Source organism: Pavona decussata, unplaced genomic scaffold (assembly GCF_977016875.1).
Source record: "Pavona decussata unplaced genomic scaffold, jaPavDecu1.1 SCAFFOLD_58, whole genome shotgun sequence".
Classification (NCBI taxonomy): Eukaryota; Metazoa; Cnidaria; class Anthozoa; order Scleractinia; family Agariciidae; genus Pavona; species Pavona decussata.
Window position 1 is genome coordinate 490,374 of NW_028145480.1, and position 25,527 is coordinate 515,900.

At 39.2% G+C, this 25,527-nt stretch overlaps 3 protein-coding genes across 5 annotated transcripts; 1 reads left to right on the plus strand and 2 right to left on the minus strand.

Annotated features, from left to right (window-relative positions):
• The first annotated feature begins 19 nt into the window (after window positions 1–19).
• LOC146479475 (HAUS augmin-like complex subunit 7) lies at window positions 20–21,033 on the plus strand. Of its 2 annotated transcripts, XR_014864843.1 has the most exons (12): window positions 34–108; window positions 288–394; window positions 881–957; window positions 1,826–1,887; window positions 2,105–2,217; window positions 2,600–2,761; window positions 3,386–3,479; window positions 4,379–4,535; window positions 5,605–5,657; window positions 6,955–7,048; window positions 7,528–7,991; window positions 20,668–21,033. XR_014864843.1 is itself a non-coding variant. In XM_085110339.1 (11 exons), the coding sequence occupies exons 1-11, from the start codon at window positions 55–57 to the stop codon at window positions 7,617–7,619; spliced, it is 1,065 nt and encodes a 354-aa protein (XP_084966465.1). In that variant the 5' UTR covers window positions 20–54; the 3' UTR covers window positions 7,620–7,668. The 2 variants fall into 2 exon arrangements, 1 of the variants encoding a protein (XP_084966465.1); XM_085110339.1 differs by lacking the exon at window positions 20,668–21,033 and having other exon boundaries at window positions 20–108; window positions 7,528–7,668.
• Window positions 9,104–15,133, minus strand: LOC146479476 (aquaporin-4-like). Its single transcript, XM_085110343.1, has 4 exons — window positions 14,666–15,133; window positions 10,717–10,952; window positions 10,170–10,250; window positions 9,104–9,229 (listed from the first exon to the last, which is right to left on the minus strand). Exons 1-4 carry the CDS (start codon window positions 14,967–14,969, stop codon window positions 9,134–9,136), a joined length of 717 nt encoding a protein of 238 aa, XP_084966469.1. The 5' UTR covers window positions 14,970–15,133; the 3' UTR covers window positions 9,104–9,133.
• Window positions 16,204–24,496, minus strand: LOC146479477 (aquaporin AQPAe.a-like). 2 transcript variants are annotated; one of them, XM_085110342.1, is made up of 5 exons: window positions 24,292–24,496; window positions 22,747–24,245; window positions 19,345–19,580; window positions 18,583–18,663; window positions 16,204–17,207 (listed from the first exon to the last, which is right to left on the minus strand). In XM_085110342.1, exons 2-5 carry the CDS (start codon window positions 23,051–23,053, stop codon window positions 17,046–17,048), a joined length of 786 nt encoding a protein of 261 aa, XP_084966468.1. In that variant the 5' UTR covers window positions 23,054–24,245; window positions 24,292–24,496; the 3' UTR covers window positions 16,204–17,045. The 2 variants fall into 2 exon arrangements, with proteins under 2 accessions (XP_084966468.1, XP_084966467.1); XM_085110341.1 differs by having other exon boundaries at window positions 22,747–24,496.
• Window positions 24,497–25,527: the final 1,031 nt, after the last annotated feature.

The window sequence follows — 25,527 nt, forward strand, 5'->3', positions numbered from 1 at the left end:
CATCATGTGACAAGTACCAGTCCCATGATGCTTTATGAGAAGCGATTTTGAAAAATGGCGGCGGCTGCGGGGAAAGACAGACTTGTTCAGTTTCGATCGAGATTGGAGGTAAAAATCCTCATCTAATGTACACGTAAATTATATTTTTTCTATAAGTGTACCATCAATACGTCTACTTTAAGTTGAAAATGAAAAAATCACGGAACTTGGAACGGAACTTCAGTTGTCCAGAACGTACTGTAGATCTTTGATCTTAAAATTCCAAATTCTATTTCTCCCACTGTTAGGAACTTGGTTGTCCATATTTAGATGGTGTTGAAGATTCGTGGATAGAGGAGCTGTTGTTCAAACCTGGAGAACCAAGGCTGAGACTTCTGCAGTGGAGTTTAGCAAAGTAAGCTCGAGATATCGATGTCTTATTGGGAGATGAGTTTTTGATCGACGGTGAACATAATTTGCGCTTTTGCATGTGAACTCCGGATCTGTAGCGAGTTTCACCCCAGCATTTCTCGCATGCTAATCCCATAATGACACATCGTGCAGAATTTCTTCTATTATAATATTTCCAATGTGTTTATTTATTTATTTGGTCTTTTTTGTTTTGTTTTTTCTTGTTATAGTTACTTTTAAATATTAAAATAGTTTGTTTAAGCTTATGTTTGTTGTGCCCATATTTGCTATTTCCAATTCTTCACTTGCAAGCGCTGACCCTTTATCTCCAGATTAGCTTGTTAGTGACAACTGATTTATTTAAAGGTTAAAGATGCCTTTAATAAACACTAACTATCTTATATGTACATGTAACCCTGGTTCCATTGTTGAAACTTTTGTTTTCAGTGGCTAATGAATATTATTATAAAAATTATCATTGTGATGTTAGGTTTGATCCAATTATCTACAACATGCTGGAGAACCAACAAAGCAAAGTTTTAGGACGAAATGACTCCAGAATTCAAAGTGAGTACTAGGTTATTTATTGCATTGTCTAAACACAGACTGAGGTAAAATAATCAGTGGACAGTCATGAGACATTGTCTTGTCAAACTAATCAGCAGTAAATTCCAACAAGTGCCATAGACAAAAGGGTAGCAACAGCAATTGAAATTAAATGGCCACAAATGACAACCTTCAGAGAGGAAACACCACCAGTGATAACAATGAGATCCATCTACAGTAGGTGGAGCAGTGAAATTTAGATGTTTATTATTTTAACTACAGTGTCAAGGCCAATAATAAAAGAGGGAATTACCTTTGCACTTAAACAAACACTTAAAGGCCATGAGATGGCTTAAACCTTTCCTTATTATCTCATTTAAAGGACCCTAGTCCGCCTCCGCCATTTTCGATGCTATCGAAATCATTGACATTGCATGGTGAAGCGAAATCTTATTGCTTTGCTGTAAGTTGTGTTCCTGAAACTATGTGTCATTATCTTTAATAATTTCACAGTGATTTTGTTCATTTCAACATGCTCCGAATAAAATATAATAGCCAAACTCCGGCATATAAACAAAAAGAAAGGTGTGGCTGACTAGAGCCCTTTAAGAATGTGCTTTTTTCTTGAATTTCTGATAGTGACATCAAATAACATTGAAAGACTTACACAGGGCATTTTGAAATGGTCTTTTGGAGACAAGCAAAACATGGCATCCCCCTGCAGGACCTCTTATCAAGTTTTCAAACAAATTGTAAAAAAAGTGCTTCTCGTGCACCTCATTTTTTCAACCAACGTCTTAGTGCTTTGAAATTGGATGAAACACTCCTCCTTGTGTTTGATATATTACATATTTAATATTTATTTATGAAGTCTTATTTTAAATTACAGAGCTGCTGTTTGCAAGCCATCTTTTAGGACTTTGTAAAGGTGACGACATTGAACTGATACAGGTAAATTTAATTAGGGACATTGACTATGTCAACTCTGCAGTAAGGAGCTGAACATCAAGCTTTTGGTCCCAAGCATGGGGCATTTGCCACTTGCGGTAAAGACCTTGAACTAATGTAGCCATTTGATACATGTAGGGCAGTACTGTAATTCAATTCCCATAGGATGTATTTTTGGAAGTTCATGATGTTAATTATTTACTACATGTATTCATTTTAGGGAAACAAGTCAAGAAACAAACAAGCTGTGTTCTGGGAAAACCTTTTAGATCTCATTAGCACCGTTGAAACATCAAGCCAAGTCCGTTTTACAACACCAGTCAGGACAGCAAGGTAATGAGACTAGAACTTTGTCAACACTAAAAGTTTCTCCCTATTATGTCATTTACATGCACAAATAAACGGCAGAATCAACAGGAATTCTGCTAAAGAATTATGTCACCAATGGTAAGGACTATTGCCAATGCCTCACTCTGGTACTTGAGTTGGTTTACTAACTTTAAAACATTAACATTGTACCATGATATTGTTCTTAATTAGAACAAACAAACAATGAATCAGGTTTTAGTTATAATGTCAGAAAAGCAGAGGTCTTAAATGTTAAGACCTCTGCTAAATGAACTACATGTATCCATTTTGGTTGCATACAGTATACACCATTTATTTTATTGTTCGTTATTTTGTTTTTTTGATTGACTAATTTTTGTCATTTAAGTTTGTCTGCAGCTCATTTCTCATTGGAAGACCAGTTCAAAAATGACTGTTATTTCTTTGATGCACTGTGCCGACAAGAAGACCTTCAGGATATCTTTAGGTCCAAAGTTCAGCTCTTCCCTCCTGATTTAATCAAATCTATATCAGGACTTGAACAAAAAAAGTAAGTAACTTCAGCACTGTGTGTGAAAATTTTTGAAATCATTTTAATTTTAGGTTCTTTTGTCCTAAATTAAAATTTGAAGACTTTTATGATTTCGCCACAACTCGGTCTACAAGGGCAAATCATCAATACAAGCTCTATGTGAAACCAGCACGACTTAACTGTTATAAACATTCTTTTTTCGTTAGAACTGTGAAATTATGGAATGAACTACCTGGTGATATAGTGGAAGCTGATAGCTTTAAGCATTTTAAATCTAAGCTCAAAATGTATTTGAATATTTGACTCTAAAGATCTCGATTTATGTATACTTATTTTTGTTTTTCTTTTATTTGAGGGAGTTTTCGCATAGGGCTAACCTCCAAACTTCCTTTTCTAGAAGTACTTTTCTTCTTAGTTTTATTTGTATATATAGTCTGCTTCTGGAATAAATAAAGTATGTATGTATGTATGTACTACTAAATTGGAGGCCACATCGCAAAAATTCAGACATTTTTGAGCAAAACAAAATATCGACCTAAAATTCGACATAAGACGGTTATGCACTGTACTCAGCCTTTTCAGTTTTCTTCTGTGGTGTTGTTTATAAAGTTAAGTCCAAACTCTTTTCTTCATTCATACTAGAATACCAGATGAAAAACAGTTGATGTCTGTTACAGAAAAGCTGGCCAGTGAATTGGAAGAACAGAGCAAGCAACTGGATGAACTGAGAGAAAATGTATGATACGCATCTGTTCTCTTGGCCTCTAGCCCTGGGCTCAGTTGTTCAAAGCTCGATCAAGCTAATCTTGAGTTATTGTTATTCGAGTGTAATTACTAATCAGTAAAAATTCTTCCAAAACATTTTTGTCCCTCAGTTTTAACTAAGACCTTTCTTTGCCTTTAAAATCATTTTACTCTGCAAGATGAAAACTGTTGTTAATTTTTAATCCTGGATCAATGTTAATCGGCTTTCAAGTAACTGGGTCCAGGAGAGTTGTCTCTTCCTCTTATATTAGTCTACATCTTGAAGAGTACAGCTGATTAGGATGCCGAAATGATAATCATTCATTTTGTATCTTCTTGATACCATCATTCTTAGTTGATCCCTAACGCTTTTAGCTAACCGAATTGTCAAGTTCAACTTGCCATAAGCCTCATGGTCACTGTGAGGCTCTTTCTTTAAAGAGCAGACCCAGTCTTTCATGTTCATGTAATTAACAAATTGACATCAGCTTTCTAATGCATCTGTCCTCTCTGTGTTGATTGATAATTTTTTTCTCTTCTGTCAAAGTTGTTGTGGATTTTCAAACCCAAAGCCTTTGCAATCTTCAAGATTGGATGGGATACATTATAAAATTCACTTGTTTGGAAAATCCCAAGGGAAACCCAAAATTAACACACTAAAAATCTTAATTCTGATCAGCCTACAGTTCATCTTAGTGTCTTAATGCACATGTGTACTTAGACTCAATAAAATTAGCAACAAGCGCATGAAAAATTTGACTGTTGCAGTAAAAAAAGGCATGAAAAGAAAACAGATCACAAAAAGGTCTACGGGATTGTTATTTGTTGCAGTTTGAAATTATAACTTTCTCTGAACATTGCTTGTTGAGTGATTTTACATTTTTCCACTAGGCTCCTTTATGCAATGCTGATGCTATCACAGTTGAGAAAGTGAGTAAAACTCTATCCTTATCCCTCACCACCATGGCTCAAGTTGTGTCTGGATTTCTTCACTGCTTTGAAACTGAGATGAAGCCCTGGTGCAGAAGACCAGCACCATCACTGTCAGGTATAATGAATAAAAAATTTCAAGCCCCCTTGTTTTTTAGCTCAGTAGGGCACCAACTGACATGTACACAGTTGTCTTTTGTGGTGTTTTCACTTCCTTGCCACACGTCTCCCAACAACTATAGTATAGGGCGCATTCTTTGGGGGCACTTCTAGCCTGTGAGCAAGCTCTCTGTTAGGTCAGCTGCGAGAGGATTGGGACCCCACCGCAATCCTCTCATGGCTCAATTTGCTCGCCTATAATCCTTTCGCAGCTGACCTAACAGAGAACTTGCTCACAGGCTAGGGCACTTCTGCGTAATCTCCACTCCGGAAACTGTGAGAAGACTGGTACGAGTAAAGGATTGTGGGATCATTTGGGTGTGCTTTTTAGAAAGACTCAGCTGGGCTTCACACGTCATCAACAATAAATACCTCAACTTTAATTTCTGTTTTTCTCCCTCAAATTCTTGAGCGTGGGCAATGCTTAATTTAAACAGCAGTTCTTTTTATCTCGCATATTTCAACTTTCAAATGCATCGTCTAGGATGTTTCAGGCTGGCTCTTGCTATTACGATTGTATCTATCAGCATTCATTTCAGTTGGCTTTCTCTTTCTTGATAGAGCACGAGACTGCGGTGGCGTTCCTTTCCTTCATATGGAAACTCAGCCTTCTAGTCCGCGCCAATTTCATTGTTTCAGACTAAAATGTACCCCACAATAGGCCATTTTACAATTGTGTGCTTAGTGACTTGGCCTTGGATTGGAAGCGAGGCTGCGGGTGGCCTTGTTTTGATACAGACCTCACTGCTTTTCATATGTAAATGCAACTAGTTAGCATAAGAACAGCATGATCTACATATGAAAAGCAGTGCGGTTTGTATCAAAACAAGGTCACCCCCAGCCTCGCTTCCAATCCAATGCCAGGTCACTTAGCACACTACTGTAAAATGGCCTATTCGCGTGAATTTAAGTCGCGTTAATTTTAAATAACTAAATCACAATGTAGCACAAGCACAAATTTCCTGTAATAAGATAATAGGTGAATGGTTGAAAGTGTAAAAATATATAAATGCTATGTTTGGTTGCAGAGGTGGGACCAGCGTTCAGCAGAGTCCATTCACTTTTACTGAAATACACGGAGGTGAGAAATAATAAGCAAAGTCTTGTTATGGCAGGGGTTTTGTTTTGTTGATTGGACAACGAGAAAATCGATTAGCTATAGATGACGGGCAATTGGAATCAGACTTCATAAGTACTGTGATGAAATCGAGGCCGCTTCAAGAGAGCACAGTGAACCTTATATGCGAGAGAGGACATATAACCTGTTTAGCAGGCGCAATAAGGGGAGGGGAAGGGGAAGCGAGGAAAATTGAGAGGAAAAAGGGGGCCTGGGAAGAGGGGAGAGTCTGGGGTGGAGTTTTTTCTCCCTCCCCCTCCCCAGGCCCCCTTTTTTCTCTTACTTTTTCTCGCTACGCCAACTCCCCATCACTCTCCCCGGTTACGCCTGTTAGGCTGCTTAGAGGTCACAGAAGACATGGAGCATTAAAACCTGGGCCGTTTTCGCGCTAGAAGACCGTCAACGCAGGGATAACTTTTAAGACGAAGAGGTCATCTCATACCGACAATTACTGTAGTCTTAGTGTGAAAGCGGGACGAAAACGATTTTGGACAACGGAAAAATCGTCTAAATTATGCTTTCGATTTCTCCGTCTGTTGAAACAATCACAAAATCAAACGAATTTTACGTCGAAAATCGTGTTCGTCCTGTTTTCACACAAAGACTTTTCCCTTTCCAGTTCGTAGAACTGAAAAAGTCGTCCGTGCGCGTGAAAATTCACCGGCCAAATATTATAGGATTACATATTTTTTTTGGTGGTCAAAGAACCCTTAACAAATGGCAGAAGACAGTGCAGCCTCTTAGAATAAGGTCTAAGCCCTGTTCACTTCATGAAAACCACGGAAATATATCCTTCTTATCTTGGTAATGCATTCTTGACTGGTTTTCACTGGCGACGTAAGGACAGGCACAAGCATAAGAGCTTTATGTCAAGTGAAAACGAACGCGACGCAAGCACAAGCACAAGAAAAGGAAAAAATTTGATCCTTATGCTTGTGTCGAGGTCGTTTTCACGGTGAAATAATCATTCTTATGCTTGCGCTTGTGTTTGCGTCTGTGCTTGCGTCGCTATTGAAAACCAGACTTTAGGCATCAGTATTCATTTACTTACTCATCTATTGAATGCGTTTACTTGTTCAAATGGTATATATGTTGTGGTTCAATGTTATCCTTGGTTTAAATTTTATCTTCCTGTTGTTCTTGGGTATGGCAATGTATGATAATGAGTTTGAAAAATGGAAAGTAAAATTGAAACCAAGGATACAATTGAACCGCAACATATATGTGCTACTCAATTTATCTTCTTCGTGATATTTTTCAGTTGCTTCAAGGCTTAGGGACAATCAAGTCTTCTTATGGTCAAATCTGCCATGAAAGCAAAGCCAAAATCTCTAAAAGAAATGAGAGTCGTTCCGGTAAGAACATGCTTGGGTACCGTTATCATCATCGATATCGTCGTCATCATCATCGTTGCCCTTCCTAGTCCTTCAATCAACTGATCAAAATCGAGTGATAACCGCAATTTTCAAGTCTTTTCAAATTTTGAATTATGGTCAGACCGATCTCGGTTGAGCATTAAGGCCCACCGGTTTTGTTAAGGAGAGACCTGCGGCTGGTATAAGGCTAACGAGAATGCAAATCTCTATATCCATGGTTCATTGATCCAGGCAATCCTGTTACATTAAATTTTACGGGGAAGTACAGATGTAGCGGAAAGACGCAGCTAACTGGTTGTCCACAATTTTGTGACTGGAATGGTAGCCTCCCCGCGCAGTCCTTCTAAGGGGAGGGTAAAACGATCGCGAATGAGGCTACTGAAATGATACGAAGCACAGCAGTTTTCTGAAAGAAAGTCACCAATTTTTTTATCTATTTTTTCTTATCTTTTACACAGGTCTTCTAAACCAGACCGAGCTACAAACTCTCCAAAGCTGCTTAACTGTTCTAGAAGATTCACTACAACGACTCAAGGAAGGAGAACAATGAAAATGCAGCTAGCGTGTCATTACATCCTCAGGCAGACAATCGGGACGGGGCGAAGATTTCACGGGCGAAATCGCGACTAGCGAAGGCTACAAGACGTCTTTCAAACTTCGTTAGTGGCGATTTCGCCCGTGAAATCTTCGCCCTGTCCCGGCTATCAGCGTCTAGGTCTCCGAGGATGGAGCCATTAATGACATACATGATCGTCAGCAAAGACAGTCACCCCCCCCCCCCCCCCCCTATCCCGAACGAAAAAGCCCGAGTGGTATCTTGGACTTTTGTTCAAGACAGTAGGGTAATCTACCTGTCGTAAGGGAAGATTTGTCCAATGCGAGAATGAGAGAAGGATTGTCTTAAATGCTTCCCATAGAAAATGTACATATTGTCATTTTATGTAGTGTAAATATATTTAATATTCAGTTTGTACAGATGATTCTCGTTTAGTTATTAACGGTAATCTTCTCTGAAAATTCCTTGAATTCCGTGGTGATAGTCATCCTTGGGGACGAAACCTCTTGTTTTAACACCCGACTTTCCTTCACCTAACTTTTTTTTTTCATTTTCTTTTTGTTGTTGTTGTACTTGTTGTTGTTGTTTTGTTGCGTTTTCTGGTATTCTATTCTGACCTATTCTCGGTTACTTTTGATAACCGTGGTAAATTGTTTCCTTGCCTCAGCTGAGACTCAATCTTTTCAAGACAAAATATTTAGTTTTTCAATTATCTTTGGAAAAGAAATCATTTTATGTCCCTTACTTTCGCAAGAAACTACCTCAAATGCAAGCCAAAATTTAAAATAATGAGAATGATGTATTATACAAAATGACACATACTCGAAAAAAGGAAATCCGAGTGCTCCTATCAGGAGTCGAACCTAAGACCTTCCGATTACTAGTTCAGATGCTCTATCACTGAGCTACAGGAGACTCGTGGGAGTTAAGGTCATTAAACTAGGTTCATGCGACAAAAAACATCCAACATACTTAAAATAGTTTAAAATAGTTTGAATTTTGACGTCTTAATCAGGCAGCAGTAAAAAAAAGAAATGACCACGGCATCTGGTTCGTAGTTCACGAAGCGCTGCTGTTGCAGCCATGTGGCTTCTGTTCTTGACCTTACGAATACGAGTTTTTTTCAATAAAGAGTACGCGTTCGTGAGCCAGTGTCATTTGGGCGTGAAAGCGATATAGTAATCGTCATTTTACCACAAACTTTGGGAGAACGACGTAGTGACGAAAACAAGTCCTCGAAATGAGGTCACCTCGTCTTTTCGGAATCACAAAAGGGCTTAGTTGTCATCATTCAAAGCAGCTGCATCAAGTTCGTCGCTCACAAAGAGTAAAATAACGTTTCCTGGGATATCATCTCTTTTAAGTACTTCGCTAAAAACTTGAAGTCAAATTTCATATTCGAAGTCGTACTTGAACTAGACTCGGGAGGTCTCTACTATCAGCTACAAGAGAGAAGTCACTTCATTTGCTCGTCCTTCCACAGCTGAGCTCCTCTTGAGGGTCACTGATCAATCCGGAGTTACTGCTGCTTTGCTTGCAGAGAAAACGTGCTCGTACAGCAATGCTGCCACTATTGCGCCTGGTATGGGACCCACCCAGTAAACCTAAATGGAAAACAACACTAAAATGACTACGAGTATCTGTAATTTCAAACCTTTCTCGCTTGGGATGTTCAACCTTAGAGAATTAGCACGTAAAACTTTTGGATGTTTTTGGCTCATTGCACAGAACGGACAATTTCCTCCCCTCTGGGAGCTTGCTCGCAGGCTGGAGAAATCATGACCCAAGTAAACGAACGTTTAATTAAAGTAAAAGTAATGTAGTTGATGTCAATAACACGGGGAGTGCTAGCGCAATCTCCCGAGCCAGAGGCTCATGGTAAAGTGCCTGACAATAATCAAGATCGAACTGGAATGTAGAAATAGTGGTTTTCAGTTGAGGAGAGGGGGGAACCTAGCCTTCCACGCAGTCGTTTTTAGGGGACTCGTATTACGAGTCCCCTAAAAACGACTGCGTGCATGGGAGGCTAGGGGGAACCGGAATACCCGGAGAAACCTCCCGGAGCAAGGACGAGAACCAACAACAAACTCAACCCACATATGACGCCGAGTCCGGAAATCAAACCCGGAGCACATTGGTGGGAGGCGAGTGCTCTCACCACTGCGCCATCCCTTTTCCCTTTAATCGCAGCGCTTTAATTTGTCCAAGAATGTTACACAATGACGCAATCCTGAAGTTGTACAAATTCCGCTAAAAGTACTTTGTGTAATATACCCTGCAACGTCCAAATTTTGCATTTTGGCTGCGATTATTGTGTAAACGTACAATAGAACAGACTTAATAAACTTGAGGTGTACAGTATTTTAGTTTGCAATCCAATGCAAACATCTCTTAAACAAGTCGAATTGTCCTGGTAGTACTTCCGTTCCTCTAAAACGTACACCTCACTGGGGCAACGTTCACTCGGTTTACATACACCAACCCTTGTCACTGCAAGGCGTGCCCTAATGGTACAAAGTTTGTTTTGGAAGGGGGTTCACTTACCCAATGGTGTGCCCAAGAATTCATAATCAGGGCTGGACCAAACGAGCGCGCAGGATTCATGCTACAACCAGTGAAAGGAATCTGCAAAGCGAAAGAGAAATAACCTCACCCATCAGAAGTTTTGTATTAACAGGTCTAAGGAACCCTCTGGTCACTTGTGAAAGCCAAAGGCTGGAGACCCATGGTTAAAAATCTAATGATCTCAGACGACGTCAGGTCAACAATCTGTCTACAGATATGTCTAACCACTGTTGATGTTCTGTTTAGCCAAGACTGTCTGTACGCCATTTAGAATAACCTTTACAGAGAAACCAAAAAGCACAACTGAAGTGAGATTTGGTGAGAGAAGAAGAAAAAGGCAGTAACGTTCACCACACGCGAAAGAACTCGTCTTCAAGACAAGTCCTTCCTTCGTTTGAGGAGTTCATATACGCACATCAAGTCATCTGTCCCTGCAAAATATCCCTTAGTGTTGTCGCTCATAAAATGTTTTCCCTGTTATGTGCTTACCGTAAAATAACGTTGTCGTCAGGTTTAATACACTTACCCCGACCATATGGCAAATGAACACGCACAATCCAACGGAAAGCGGTATTTCATATCCGCGATGCTCCTTTCCGGGATCAGTGGCGCCAAATATGGTAAAAATCAACAAGAACGTGAGGAATAGCTCGATTCCGAAGGCCTGGGCACCATTCAAGTTATGCGCAGGCGCGGTCACTCCCAGTCCTCCTCGTACTTCTGGGGGTGTCAGACCGTACAGTAGCGCTGCGCCTAAAATACCTGATAAAAATACATAGAATGAAAAAGGATTGTTGATGGAATAAGAAAATAATATCACAAGGAAATGTTGTAATTACACCAGACAGCAAAGTGACTGAATGTATAAATAACGGGAGTTACGATCACCCAGCAACTGACACCTAAGGATAAAAGTTGTGGCCTGGGTAAGGCAAAAGGGCGGGATTTCTTTGCCGAAATTTTTTCCCGCCCGTTTTGACTGTTGTGGCTTTCTCTCGCCCCGACTATCTGTTCCTGGGTCTCCTATGAAGATGATCACTTAACCTTATCTTTCTATGTTTATAACTTTGGGTCTCAAAACAAGACAAAGTTTGTCTTCTTAAAAGCATGGCCACTGTGCCAACAGAACGTTAACTAAAATTCTATACTACCTCAAAAAAGTTCTGAGACGTCTTAAAAAACCAAGTTAAACCACAGTCATACCATCCTCTTATTGTGTCTTCTTCACCATATGATGGACTGAGCCTTTTTCGACACTGAATCAGTTATAAAAATAGCCTCTCGAAAGAATGACTGAAGGCAACCTTAAGTTTTAAATTGAAAGCAATTGAGCACATTTTGGATCAATACTACGGTGTCGTTTGTTTCTTGTGGTATTTTGAGAAATTAAATTTGAGATTTGTCTTGAATTTTAATTTTTGGCTCTATTGCTAATGAGCAAGAATTCAAAAAATAAGCTATTGATAGTTTTATAGGAGCAGTGCCAATGGAGTTCACTGTTTTCCTGCTTTTTGCGTCTATAATTGCGCTAAATTTATGTACGAATACTTTTCCCATGTACGAATTACCTCCATTTTAAAAAGAAAATAAACTTAATCATAACAAGTTATTACCAATCATGTCTAAGACACAAGAAAAGAACTCGGCTGTCGAAACATTTATTCGAATAGTTTCCGTGAATTAGACATGGCAACTGTTTCCTCTACTACTGTTGTTGAAAAAGTGTCCTTTTGATTTTCAAAGCGTTACTACAGTAAAAATATAGCGCATAGCCCTCTTCAGGAAGCGTCAATTAACAAAGAAATTCGTTCGTGAGGAAGCGCCTGAGAAATATTGGAAAGTTGAAAAATGCAATTATTTAAGTATGGTTGTGATAAGTTATTTGCGGCCAGTGCATATTATGATATGATAAAATTTATTGAGCCAATTTAACACAGAAGTGGCATCTGTGAAATTGGTTATCAGAGTCGCATGGGATGTTTATTTTTAATGAAAGTGTAAGAAGACGACTGTGTAAATAGTTTGCCAAAAAACAACCTCGGAAGGCAAAAAGGTTACATCGCTTGATAAACTACCGTCGATAAAATTCCAATATTGGATTTTTGTAATGATTCAGAAACTCTCGAAGATAAAATTTTCACATTGACAAGACTTACTAAACCTCTAGCAACATTTCATACTTATTACGAAGCTCTTGCAGGTTAATAACAATTGTTTACTGAAGAGGAGGTGAATACGAAATACTATCCGGAGTTTGAGTGGCCAAGTAGAAGGAGTGAAAACATTATCGAGTTGTTTGGGATGTGCTAAAACTTTTTATTTACACTGCTTGAAACACATGTCCGAAAAATCTTGAGAAATATATTGCACAAGAGAGAAGAGACATCTGTCATTAACTTTCTGTCACCTTCAATCTCGAATGCAGTTCAGGTAAGAGGGAGCAATCGATTCTACATTCATCTTTCAAATTGAAGTTCATTGCTTGTTGGCGGCGTTGTTATTGTACTGCTTTACTGTAATTCTTGTCAATTCTTCTGGGGCTTGAAATTCATTTGACGAGCCGGAAATGCGAAGGATAAATATGGGTTGCCTGTGCACTCGACGGATGTCTGAATTTGGGCCCATCCGAAATCGGCCACCACATGCATTTGGTAGACCACTCGACTCACGTTGGTGTTCTACTTTTTTGCTGTGCTACACCGTGCTGACGAGAGCCACCCAGCTCGAAACAGCTGTCCACGGTTGCCGCATTCTGTTGATTCTCGGTTTGGTCTCTATCATGTCGCTGTCGTGTTAAGTTGTGTACGCAGTCCGATCAGCCTTGCAGAAATTTGAGGCAAAAAAATTGGGTGTCCTGTGCTCAGCCACCAATCGGAGATAGCCTGTTATGTTTCCGGCGTTATTACCAACTTTTCAGCTCTTTGTTTAATTACTGCAGTGGCCTGGTTACAGATGTCAGCTTATTTATTTCCCTCATACACAGAAAGACAATTGGTAGAGTTGTTGGCAGCTGTTTGTATTATGCAAGACGACAATTCCATTAAATTAAAAACAAACTGCGTAACCCTTGCTAAAAAAAAAAAACGGAAGCCGGAGGTAAACTTGATTCTCTCAGACAATATGTGTTTCTTCTATTTTTTGTCAACTCACAAAGGGTTTGACGATGCATCAAGAATTTTCATTTCATTTATTTATTTATAATGAGAGCAGCTAAGTCTAAAAAATTTCCTTTTGCCTTAATGTCTTGACAAATGGAGCTTTAAGATGTTCTAAAGACGCGGTCATTTTTTTCTTTAATTTGAAAACCGAATGGATTAACATGAATTTCCCATAAATCTATCAGACTGTAAGTGATGTTGCCGACATAAAGTCCGAGATTACACTGATGTGTCATTTCGCCGTGCATTGAGCAAGCATCTATTTTTTGTCTTAAAAACGTGGTAATTTTTTTTTTCTTTAATTTGAAAACCGAATGTATTAAAATGAATTTCCCGTAAATCTATCAGAGTGTGAGTGATGTTGCCGACATAAAGTCCGAAATTACATGTATGTCACTTCGCCGTGAATTCAATAAGCCGAATCATTTTTTTTTTTTTTTTTTTTCATTTATTGGATTTTGTTCGAGCTATCGTCAGTGTATCGTAAACTATCAGGATTTTCATACAGACGAAAACAAGTATTGCTTATTTTCAACACAAATGAGAAAATGGGGTTCTTAGCCACAATAATTCTTTAGCGTGTCATTAAAATTTTGGCCATTCTTATAAAATAAATGAAGCACTCCTGTCTTCACACTTTATTTACATTTTAAAGGCGGGATTAGGAGGTGAGGATTCTTGTGAATAATATTTAGAAATATAGCACAGTCAAAAACAAATGAATTAACGTTATGTTTATCTTAAGCTGAAAAATCTCTCAACTTTCAGGCATGAAAACTAAACATCCTTCTACTACTGTCAGTAACTCTCCGTCTTTGACGACTGAAAGTTTATCAGCTGCCGAAGTGAACTGTTTAAATAATGACATGCTTTTCACGTGTTTTTCATGATTAAGTGTGAAGCGGAAAGCGATATATCATTGATATATCATCTTTTTGTCTTGTAACCATTGCGCGAAATGAAACCTCGATTCGCGAAAATTACGGTGGCTTTAACTCGATCTTAAGTGTGCGAATCAGATAGGCTTAAGTGTTTCTATTCACTGCAACTTTCCTTAGGTATCAGTTTCCCGTGGTAACGTCTTTAATTTTCTTGTATTATGCATGCACGGTAGAATAAACTAAACTCAATAAATGAACAGCCGAATCCTGCCTACACAACATGTAAAGCTTGGTCTCACTAGTTATAGCAACATCTCACAAGGAGAGCCCGACTCTTTGGATTTTTATCAGTAGGCTGCCTTTAAAGCAATCAATTTGAAGTATTTTCGACAATGTTATTACCCTTTCATGCACGACATGTTCAAAATATACCTACCTCCACAAAACTGACCCACTGCATAAAAGATCCCCTCCAGGATAGAAATTTTACGCGTCACCATCAATGCTACGTTTACTGACGGATTTATAAGACCTCCGCTTAGGTGCCCAGTTACCATCGCTAGCGTCGCTATACTTAAACCAGCAGTTAGCGAAATACGTAGAACTGTACACGCGCTGTTTTGCCAATTTAACGTCGACCCACAAACCAGGAAAACAAACATGGTTGTGGCAAAAAACTCGCTCGCAACGCGAATCCAAAATTCGCGCTTTCGAAGCGCGAGCGTGTCCAACATTTGCATGTTTGGATCCGGAATGAAATTTCTTTGTCGAAATCGCCGTGAAATGAAAATAAATTCATTATAATTTATATCTAGGCCGCTTGAGAGCAGCTACAATTGTGACAAATTGATCTTTCTCGCGATTGGCTTGAAAGCAATATTACTTCTCCGTTTTTTGTCATTTTGACGGCCTACTACTTTTAATGTTCACCGTGTAAATAGGCAAGACAAGATACCAGAAGTGTTTGCTTTCATGGATTTTTTTTATTCATAAAACATTTTGAAAGATTTATTCCGGAGCAAATGATTTACGATAGCAGAGACGGTACAACTAATCGTATTTCAGTCTACAAAAGCAGCTAATGGCCTTTTTCGGGTTTCAAGTTTCGGATTTATTTTATTTCCACGTTTCTAAAACATTGTGACGATAATACAATAAATATACAAGAAAGAAATGCGTAGGCCTATGAACGAAAACCCAGTGGGCTATTAAAATTTCTCACACCTAGTCTAGGAACCAAACGTTTACCATAATGTTTACTCATAATCTACTTGGCAAACATTACTTAATGGAAAGAAGGATTGAACTAAAATGAGCAAATAGATGAAAGAGGACAAATTAAATGAAAGAAAGAAAAATCGGGAGTCGAACAAATGTATAGGTTTAAGAAGTCGTTTTCAGGCTTCAGATGTAAGCAAATGGGCATTAAGTTTCTTTCTAAAACACAAGGGAGATTCAGCATTTTCAGTTGAAGGGGAAGTGTCATGGAGTTTTTGACCTTTTTTCTTAAAAATGGTAAAATAAGACCTTAACTTAGCTACAAAATAATTCTAGAACAACGAGAGGAAAGAAATCAACGCAATTCTTGAAAGTAACATCTCTTGATCTGTTCTAGCGTATTTTGGAAACAACAGTGCGAGAACTTGAAAAAAAATAGCCTCACATTTTTCAAATTTCAATCTATTCCGACCTACTCTGTCTGACTAGAGGCACTAATCGACAGTTTTGTTTGACTGGGGTGATAATTTATAACAAAACTAGACAATTATTTTCTTGTTTCTGTTGACAGACAAACGTTTTTGGATTTTCAAATGACATCAAATTCTCGTGATACTTCCCCTTTGAGGTATGGTGTTCCAAAATTGTTACGCTATATTTGCCATAATTGGATCTTTGCCCAGGTATAAACACATTTTGGTTCGATCTCGCGGAACGTATATTATACCGGTGAACATCTCCAACTTTTTTAAAAAACGAGTCGTAGATTCTAGGGAGAAAATTATTTTGAAACTTGAAATAAGTTCACCCAATTGTACTTTTGTGATTTGAAATTTATTCAGTATTCCTAACCTATAAAACAATTTTCGGCGTTTTACTTTGTACGTTACATCTAAACTAGCCACCCTCCACAGCTGACTGCCACTGCCATTTTAAAAGTTCCGTGTCCCCCCTCCCCCCCCCCCCCCCGCCAAAAAAAACGATCCCACAATCCCTCACTCGTACCAGACTCCTCACGGTTTCAGGTTTGCACTCTATGCAACCCGGAAAATCAAATGGTACGCATCATTCCATTTGCAGTACTTCTGAAATCATGGGCTTCTGGTCAAAGTGATGCACTTGTTTTTTGTTGCTGCTTTTAGGATTTAAAGCCGGCTGATGTTCATACATTTTTCATGTTATCCATCTTCTGTTAAGACAAGCTAAATCATTTCCTATTTATGCCGAAAATTTCCATCCGGGTTGTTTGCATAAATTGTAAGCACCCCAGCTTTCAAACTTAAGTGTGTTACTTGTTAGCTCTTTTTGTTTGTGTGGATTGATTTACAGCAACTTTGGCCAACTATTATATACAATTATATTGAATGTGACTGAGAAGCGACACATAATTGGGCTAAACTGATCAGATTTATGTTACTGGTTGATTCCTGAACTCCGATAACTGAAGGGACCTCAAACAACCACGACGGCAACGTCGACGAAAACGTCGCTCGAAAATATGATTTCTCGCTATTTTATCTACTATGCTATTATTCCAACTCATTCAAGTTTTACAATAAACGGACTGCATTCAGCTAGTGAAATGTAGTATGCTGTATTCACATTTGAGAAACGATGAATTTTGAAGAACCATCACCATCCACCATCTCCATGGTGTAATCGTCATTTGCCGTATTCCGATTGGTTCTTTTCTTTGCAAATAACAAATGATAGGTACACGTTGCAAGGAGACCGCCACCGATGGGAGCAACCCAATATATCTGTTGAGAAACAAAGACAAAATATTGTTAACTATGCCCTAAAGCTACAACTTTTTCTTGTGGGATTTTTTCTGTTTATTCGCATATTGTTTACGTTCTCGAACACCAAACCCGCCGAATATTAGGCCCCGATATCTATCCCATAAAGCGGTTTCATCGATAGTAGGTTTCTCTGAAAAATATCGATATTTTCGTAACTATATCGCTTGTTTCGATCCTTTGAGCTCACGTGATTTCTTGATACAAGAATTGGCTTGAAGATTCAATCCTAGGGCCTTTTTCGATGGATCGTCTTACGACCTGTCCAAACGTATTCGTTTTCGATCATTTTAACTCAGAAAGGAGATTGCTACATTTTGAAGACACATCAGCGTAGATATGGCCTTAATTAACAGAAAGGAAATGTCCTTAGCATAACAAAGACAGTTTGCTTAATAATAATAATTGAACTGAGTGGAGTGCAATTTGGCCTGAAATCATACGCGCGATTTCAAAATCGAACGAGCTCGCAGCGCGAGTTCGATTTGAAATCACAAGCATGATTTCAGACCAAAATTGCACGACACAAAGTTCAATTACCACTTTATTATACCTGTTTTGAATTCACAGAGTTTTATTGTCAATATTACATTCTATTTTTGTTACTTCATTTCCATTTTGATGGGCTAAAGAAAGGATGCAATTTAGATTTTAAAAAAATGGTGCAATTTAGAAATAAATCGCACTGTTGAGAGCGAATCAGATTACAAGGATCACCAGTTCAAAATGGGTGTAAAAAAGTGCTAAAGATTTTCGTTTCGTTAGTGCGACAAGGTAGGCGAAAAATAGGACCTCATCAGCTCCTGGATTCCATTCAGGCTTCCTCGTCACCAACCTGCGTTGTAAATCCCCCCTCTTATCATCTATTTCTCCTTCTTAAATGAAGCTAACTGAGAACGCTATTTTTTTGCTTCTCGGTCTTTTCTCAGTTTGTATACATGACTCGTAGCGAAAATGAACTGGCAAATTTCTGATGAACTCATAGCACGTAAGCTGTGGTGAAAAAGAGAGATTACCGCTAACTAGGTAAGGTTTACAACGAGCCACATTTGCTATAGTAGTGCATCGGACTAACGGGCTTTAAACAACCGGGCCCAGAAGAAGATTTAATAGGTGCTATTCGTCGAATATGTTAATTATAAAGGGCTGATATCACACGGCCGATGAGCCAATCAAAACTCTGGATTTACTTTATCCGATGAATGGCCACGGAATCTCATTGTAAATGAGACCATAGCCATATATTTATATACTCTCCATATCACCAGGTTTCGTAGAAGAGTTGTAAAGTTAAGCCAAGGGTAATGGGGGTAACTAATAGACATTAATAACTCACCCAATGGTCTGTCCACGAGTTCATGATGACCGCAGGTCCGAGAGAGCGCGCCGGATTCATGCTGGCTCCAGATGATGGGATCTGAAATTCAAGTTATGTTGTGTCAGCAAGAAATTACCATAATCACATGCTTCCTGTCAGCAATAACTGAGAAAACTTACAAGTACGCCAAAATATGTGGTTAGATAAAAATGAATGAAAACGAAGCTAAAGCCCAATTTACACGTCGTATTTGTAATCGTAGGATATAAACAAGTTCAAGTTTCAAGTTTATTAAAGATTTAAACATATACAAAGAGAAGATAAGCACTGCTCGCAGTTAGCTACAGCTGTTCGAGGCGAGCAGTGGTTTCGACGCATAACAAATAACAGCAGTTCAACCTTACAGAATCAAAAAAAAAAATAATGCACTCCTTTGAGTAGTGAATTGTCTAAATAGTCACACGGACTGAGTGTCGAAAGTAATTTTCCATTTGCTTTGCAATTGGTTCTGCTTTATGGCGTTCGCCAAAGTCGCACCACTTTCTCAATCAATGAGAAACAAAACCAACCGCGAATTGTTTGCACTTGTTTTCACGCGCTTGCCGCCGGTTGCATGTATTTGCTACGAATTCTGATTGGTTCATCGTATTGTTTACTTCTGTTGTGATTGGCCAAAAAAATTAGTTTGGTTTTGTTTTTACGCGGACAATCAATTGAAAACCGCTTCATCTAGAACGTTAATTGTATTCTATGCGACTAAAATACGTCTAATTTACTCACCCCTTGCATAAGACAAATGAACACGCAAATTCCTATGGCCAGCGGTACTCCATATCCAGTCATGCCCCTCCCGGGATCTGTGGCAGCAAAAATTACGAACACCAATATGAAACTGAGAACAAGCTCCATCACAAACGCTTGTGTTGTGGTGACGCCATTTGTTGGAGCCGTGACTCCTAAGGAACCAACAGCGTCTGGAGGAGTAATGCCGTAAACTATGGCCGCCCCGCAGATGGCTGGAAAACAGAAGGAAGGAAAGATTATTTAACTTGAGCATAAAGGACTCAACTCCAGGGCTCAAGCCGTTCTTTTTTGCGAATTTTAGAGAGATTTAGCTTCGCGTTTACGGCTAATGCCAAACGGGAAACGTCAAGCCGCTGTTTGTTCTAAAATGCATGAACTTGTGTTTCTCGTACTCACTTCTTTCTTTTTCGTATTTGTTCGATAGCTGTCGTCGACTGGGTGGAGATAAGCTTAAACCAAAAAAGCTTCATTGTTTTTCATCAACTGAAACAGAAAATTTCAGCCTGGCGTTTGCCGTTTGCCGTAAACGCGATGATAAATCTCTCTTCAGTTCGGATCGCAGGATCCTCCCTATTCCTCCCTCTAGAAAGATTCTACTAAATATACGATTTTTGCAGACCGCATGAAACTGCACCAAATCTCTTGCATTTCTCTTGCTTTCGTGTCCGCTTGAAAATCTCTGTTCGGCCCTTGCGAACAAAATAATTGAGCGAGAGTACCCCGACTGGGGTGAAGTTTGTTGTGTGCGGTCACGTGACCAGCTGCAACCGGGATCCTTTTTTCGAAGAAGGAAGAGAGAGGACCCTGGGAACAAGATTGTTCGGATGGCATTAAACACGTCAGATTTCTCGATGTATGTTTTTCCGATACAGTTTTTGTGGGACGATACCTGGTGGCAATATCGATTTTACCAAAGTATCGATCATTACAAACTTCAGTCCGAAGTCAATAACCGGTGTAAAGTTCATATCGATCAATAGGTTGATTGCACATTACATCCGGCGGCCATGTTGGTGGTATGGAACAATAAGATTTTTCTCCTCTGAGAGTTAACTTCCATTTTTATGCCAACTATGTGAGCAAATTTTCTTTTGTTTTTACCACCAACATGGCGGAAATGCAATCCACCTATATCGAAGAAGACTAACTGCTTAATCACCGGTTAAAAAAGTATGGTCTCTCAAACTCTGCATCGAAACATCTTAACTGTGATGGACACTAGTGTTTTGCTTGATTAAGTGTCAACTCAAAGCTTAGGAACATTTGAATTTGGAATTTCTTCAGTTCTTGTTTTCGTAGGGACAAAAACAGCAATTGGAGCGCAGAATAACTCGAGAACTGCTGAGATTTTCGGCAAGCCAACAGCAACCCGGAAATTCGAAAGATAAGTTTCGGTTCGCCAAAACTTTCTGCGACTTGAATATTCGGCAAACAAATCACAATAAACAATCCTTGTAGAAACTGCAAGGGTATCTGGAAAAACAGAACACGATAATTTCGGTAATTTACATCAATCAAAGTTTGATGGCAAAAGAAAGGCATAATTTCAGTCAGTTAAATATTGCTCAGGAACAGTTACATTCAGCGTATCCTGGCTTTAATTAAATGATTTCCTCAAATTAGGTACTTAATTATTGAAGATGACATTAGTCCTTAATGAAAGAGAAATGTCATCCGCAATAATTGATCTCAATTCGAAAATTTTTACCTTTCCTTGTCTATTTGTAGAAAAGATTAATTTGCCACTCAAGGTTTCCTCTTTTTTATCAATCTTAGGAAACATGTTTCCACTCAAGGTTTCCTCTTTTTTTTATCAATCTTAGGAAACATGTTTTCGTTAATAATTCTATATTGCTGCTCAGTGTGTTTGAAACACCTTCACTCACAGAATCAATTTATTTCTTGCTCCAACAGACTCCAATCGTAAGGTACCGAGGTGTACTTCTCTTTGGTACTGTTCGTTTTTCGCATTAAATCCGATTATTTGTGATAGATTTCCCAGTGTTTGGGCGCAAGGCGCAAAAGGGTCAAATGTTGCTCTAAATGTGTTAAGACTAATTCAGTTTTTTCGAGAAGAAATGACAAAAGTTTGTGTTGACTTTTAATTCCTGTTCAGCTAAATTAACTCTGAAACGTAAAGGCAGGTGCACTACAATAACAGACAGTTAACTGAGGAGGCCGATTAGGCTTGTTCCATTTTTACCCCGGATCTGCAACTGATGACAAAAACCATCGCTTCTTTGCCTTCAGCCTGGGCGGAACCCTACGGGTCCTTTCGGGGGAATATCTGTTCCGAAAGTCTGGCTTTATAGCCTCAGAAATTCGGCTTTAATTGGAATGAAAAACTAGATTTCTGTTTAACGAAATGTCACCTCTAACTTTCGAAACACTTGAAAAGTAATTTCTTCTCCGTTTTCGGATCCCTGAGGAACAAATTTGTCTCGTAAACTGCGAAATAAAGCCAGCTTACCGTCTTGGAAGGCCAACAGCAACTCCGAAAATCGGCAAATATGGTTCATTGAAACTTTCTGTGACTTAACTTTTCAGCTTCAGCTCAGTTCAGTGATAACATGGCTTATTACCAAAAGTCTCGACAAACTTGTTAGTTCTAATAACGCGTTAAAGCACATGAGGTCACGCTTGGAGATGAAGCGAAGAAGAAAAGAAGAACTGAGCCAGCGTGTTTGCATGACAATGGTGGTATGATGCAAATAAATTTGTCAGGTGATGCACTTGTCCGTTACGCTACAATATCCTTTTCCAATTTTCACCCTTCAGTGAATATTGAGCATTGAGTCATTTAAAGAGTCGGAATAAAACCCTTTACGAAGACTACTTAGCAACATTTCCCGGTTGTTGAAGTTCTTTTTGTGTTTATTTTGACAAAATGAAGATGGCTAACTTTTTTCTAAGTTGAACTGGAAATTTCGGCAATCTTGCTAAAACAATATCACAAAGGCTTTATTGTGTGCAGAGTCCTAGTACGCCTTATTCAGTGCGTCTACGTTTGTGATATTGTAATTAGGAAACCCTGATATTTGTTTCTTGTAGTTTCCAAATCTTGGAATAACTCATATTTGTCCTTGGAGAATTTACGAGAGAGCATTCACTTAAAAAGTTTAAACCTCTTTCTCTTAACGCCGGTGGCTAAGCCTATTAAAAGCTTCAAAGCCGAACTTTGAGCTCAGCGCGACTAATGTTTGCGTCTTTGCATGGGGCGATGAAGCCTTGAAGTGTGACCATCTAAATGACTAGTTATTGATCAGTGCTTTCCTATAGTGATGGCTGTTTTTAAAGTATTTACCACATAATCTTTGCTTTTTTAATCAATTTTCTGGCTGGTCGTTACCAAGCCTCAAAGATTTAATTTGCGCCTACCTCCTGTGCACTGTGCTGCGATGAAGAAGACAGCTTTTAACACTGATACTCTTCCCACTGCCATCATAGAGACTGTCACGGCCGGATTTAGCTGTCCTCCAGAAACATGTAGGACCGCCATTGCCAAAGTCGCGATGCTTAAGCCATGGCTAAACGCGATGTGGATTACAGAGGGCGGGGAGTTGTTCCACGGCAACACTGTTCCACAAACCATGAACAGAAATAAAAGAGTGGCTAAAAGTTCGGCGAGCACTTCGATCCAAAATGAACGCGATCTGAATTCCATTTTACCATCTTGGAGAAACATATTGGTTACATTGGCAGCAGTGTTGTTCCAAGAGGATTGTTTGTTTCTTGATTCGTCCCAGCGAAGCTGTGGCTGTCAAATGGCCTTTTACCGGCAAATTGAAATTCAAAATAAATTAAGGGAGAATGAGAACTAGTCACGAATACTTTGGTAGCCAAGCCTTCTCAAGTCGCCGCGAGACCCTTGTAACAGCTTGTGAAATATAGGCCAATCTTTTGAGGTACTTAGGTCCAGTTCAAACGTCGAACTTTATATGAACCAAACCTAATGTAAATAAGCCAAAGGTGTTGTTTTTGCTAATTTGCGTTAGGTTCGGCACATGTTAAGTTCGACGTTTAAAACCGGGCCTTAGTGTAGGCCAATATTTCAACTAGAACATACCCTCTCTTTTTTGCGGTGCTGGAAGAACACTACCCGTACTAGTTCAAATATTGGCCATTTAAGAGGGCCCATTCTGCCGTACTCTGCCAGACTTCAATCAGCCAATCTCGTACCCAGAGTCCTCAGAGTCCTCGGTTGGTCGCCAGGAGAAACTCTGGGGTACTGCAATTTTATTACCGCAGGATTTCTGCGGTAAAACAATGGAAGCCGTTACCGAGCTAAAACAGAGCAGCCAATCAAAAAGTTTAAATTTCTTCGAATTCTCCAGAGTCTCTCCTGGCGCCCACCGGCTGACCAAAAAGCCTGAGGACTCTGGCTACGAGATTGGCAATCAGCTTATTAGTCAACCTCGTTCCCAAGGCCAAAAGCCCTGGGAGCGAGGTTGCTTATTAGCGACCTCTGACGTATGTATCTTCACCCTGATCTTCACAATGAGTTTATTTGTATTGTTGTACACTCGCTTGACACAGCGGAGAGGCACCAGGAATCTTTGGGGTAGCTCTTCTTCATTCTTAAAGGGACTGGTTCTTCACTACAACAACTCGACGACAGTTCTACAATTATTCAGTTCCATTCTAAGACTACTCTACAAGTAAATTAAGACTTCTACTCAATTCTACATCTACTCTACATCTTTACTACAAGTATCACTCAAATCACGCCTTACCTTATAGTGTGCTGTAAACATATTTGCGACTGTAATTCAACCAAGGCCAGATGGTCCCAACCAGAGATAAGAATTGGTTTCGCCAAAATACACTAACAGGAGAGAACAACACAACTGTTTTAAGAAAATAGACCGAAAGGGAAACTAATCAGGCTTATAAAATCCTTGAGTGTTTTGCCTTGATTTCAACCTTCGAGGAGGCCCAAGCCAAGGATAAAGGAAGTAGGCAAACCTGTCTACAGCACAGCTGTTAACTCTAATCTTTGAACAACAGGAAAACGTCAAACAATCTGGAAAAAATCCATCAAAACTATCGAAAGGAAATAACAACTGTATTCTAAAATTAAAGTCAAAACACACCCTTACGTTAGCTTCACAGCAGTATGTTGTGTGGTCTTCTGCGCCTTAACGTTTTGTTTTTAATGTTATCCAGTTTTTCCTATCAGTGTACATAACCTAGTTCTTATGACTCGCCGGGAATATTAATTTGGCAAAAACACAAGGACGTAGTATGGCAGCTTACCCAGCGAAAGTGAAAACCAGCTTTGACTCTTTAATTATCATGCGACGACTTTTAAGGACACTGCCTCCTAATTGAGAAGTGCTTTTGAGCGCGTGGTTTATGGATTTGCAAGAAACTTAATTCTTAGCAAGGGCTTTTTTAATTCAAAAAGAAAAATGGGAAAACCATGCATTTTTTGGAGGTGAAACAATCCATTCAAAGAAGCTGTTAAACACACAACAACGTATGGGATTTTTCTCCAAATTAAAATTTATTAACTCTCAAAAATGCGTGTTGACCCCTTCGTTATCAAAACAAAGAGCTCGCAGAGAAAATTCCAAATCATTTGAGGTGAATGGTGATGACCACACTTCATTTGTAAACAACCGACTTCACCGCTGGAGAAGCTGGCGCCAAGCTACGCCAGGTGTCTCACCGAAATAAAAAGCCCAATGGAACAGAAATTTCCTGAATTTACAAATTTGAGGAGAGGCTGAACGAAAATTTTGAAACGGACATTTTGGAATTCCATTCGATTCTGTACCGGAGATTCCGGAAATTTGTTTCAATAGATCGCGCCGTAGGCCTCTTAGAGCCTAACAAAACCAAAATCTGTCCTTTTGCCCGGGGTCCCAAGAAAATACGGTTCAGGCTCCAGGGGACCGTTTCTCGAAAGTCTGGTAACTTACCGGGCCTGATAAGTATGTTTTTAAATGTTTTTTTCGCCGATTACACATTGATTAGAGACATGGTACTTAGCCAATGTTTTCATAGAATTATAAGATTTTAAAATTTAGTATTCAAAGCTAACAAAAATTGACTTCTGTTTAGAAACATTCATCACCAAAGACACCAATCTCGTACCCAGGGTCTTCAGGCTTTTTGGTCAGCGGGGCAACGCCGGGAAGACTCTGGGGACATCGA

Excerpts from the sequence above, each read along its gene's own strand:
- LOC146479477 (XM_085110342.1), bottom strand. The coding sequence starts at position 23,053 with ATGTTTCTCCAAGATGGTAAAATGGAATTCAGATCGCGTTCATTTTGG. Across the intron at positions 19,581-22,746 it reads CGCAGCACAGTGCACAGGAG|CCATCTGCGGGGCGGCCATA; the intron begins GTAGGCGCAAAT and ends TCTGTTTTCCAG. Across the intron at positions 17,208-18,582 it reads ACTCGTGGACAGACCATTGG|ATATATTGGGTTGCTCCCAT; the intron begins GTGAGTTATTAA and ends GTTTCTCAACAG.
- LOC146479476 (XM_085110343.1), bottom strand. The coding sequence starts at position 14,969 with ATGCAAATGTTGGACACGCTCGCGCTTCGAAAGCGCGAATTTTGGATT. Across the intron at positions 10,953-14,665 it reads AGTGGGTCAGTTTTGTGGAG|GTATTTTAGGCGCAGCGCTA; the intron begins GTAGGTATATTT and ends TATTTTTATCAG. Across the intron at positions 10,251-10,716 it reads TCATTTGCCATATGGTCGGG|ATTCCTTTCACTGGTTGTAG; the intron begins GTAAGTGTATTA and ends TTCGCTTTGCAG.
- LOC146479475 (XM_085110339.1), top strand. The coding sequence starts at position 55 with ATGGCGGCGGCTGCGGGGAAAGACAGACTTGTTCAGTTTCGATCGAGA. Across the intron at positions 958-1,825 it reads AAATGACTCCAGAATTCAAA|AGCTGCTGTTTGCAAGCCAT; the intron begins GTGAGTACTAGG and ends TTTAAATTACAG. Across the intron at positions 2,218-2,599 it reads ACACCAGTCAGGACAGCAAG|TTTGTCTGCAGCTCATTTCT; the intron begins GTAATGAGACTA and ends TTGTCATTTAAG.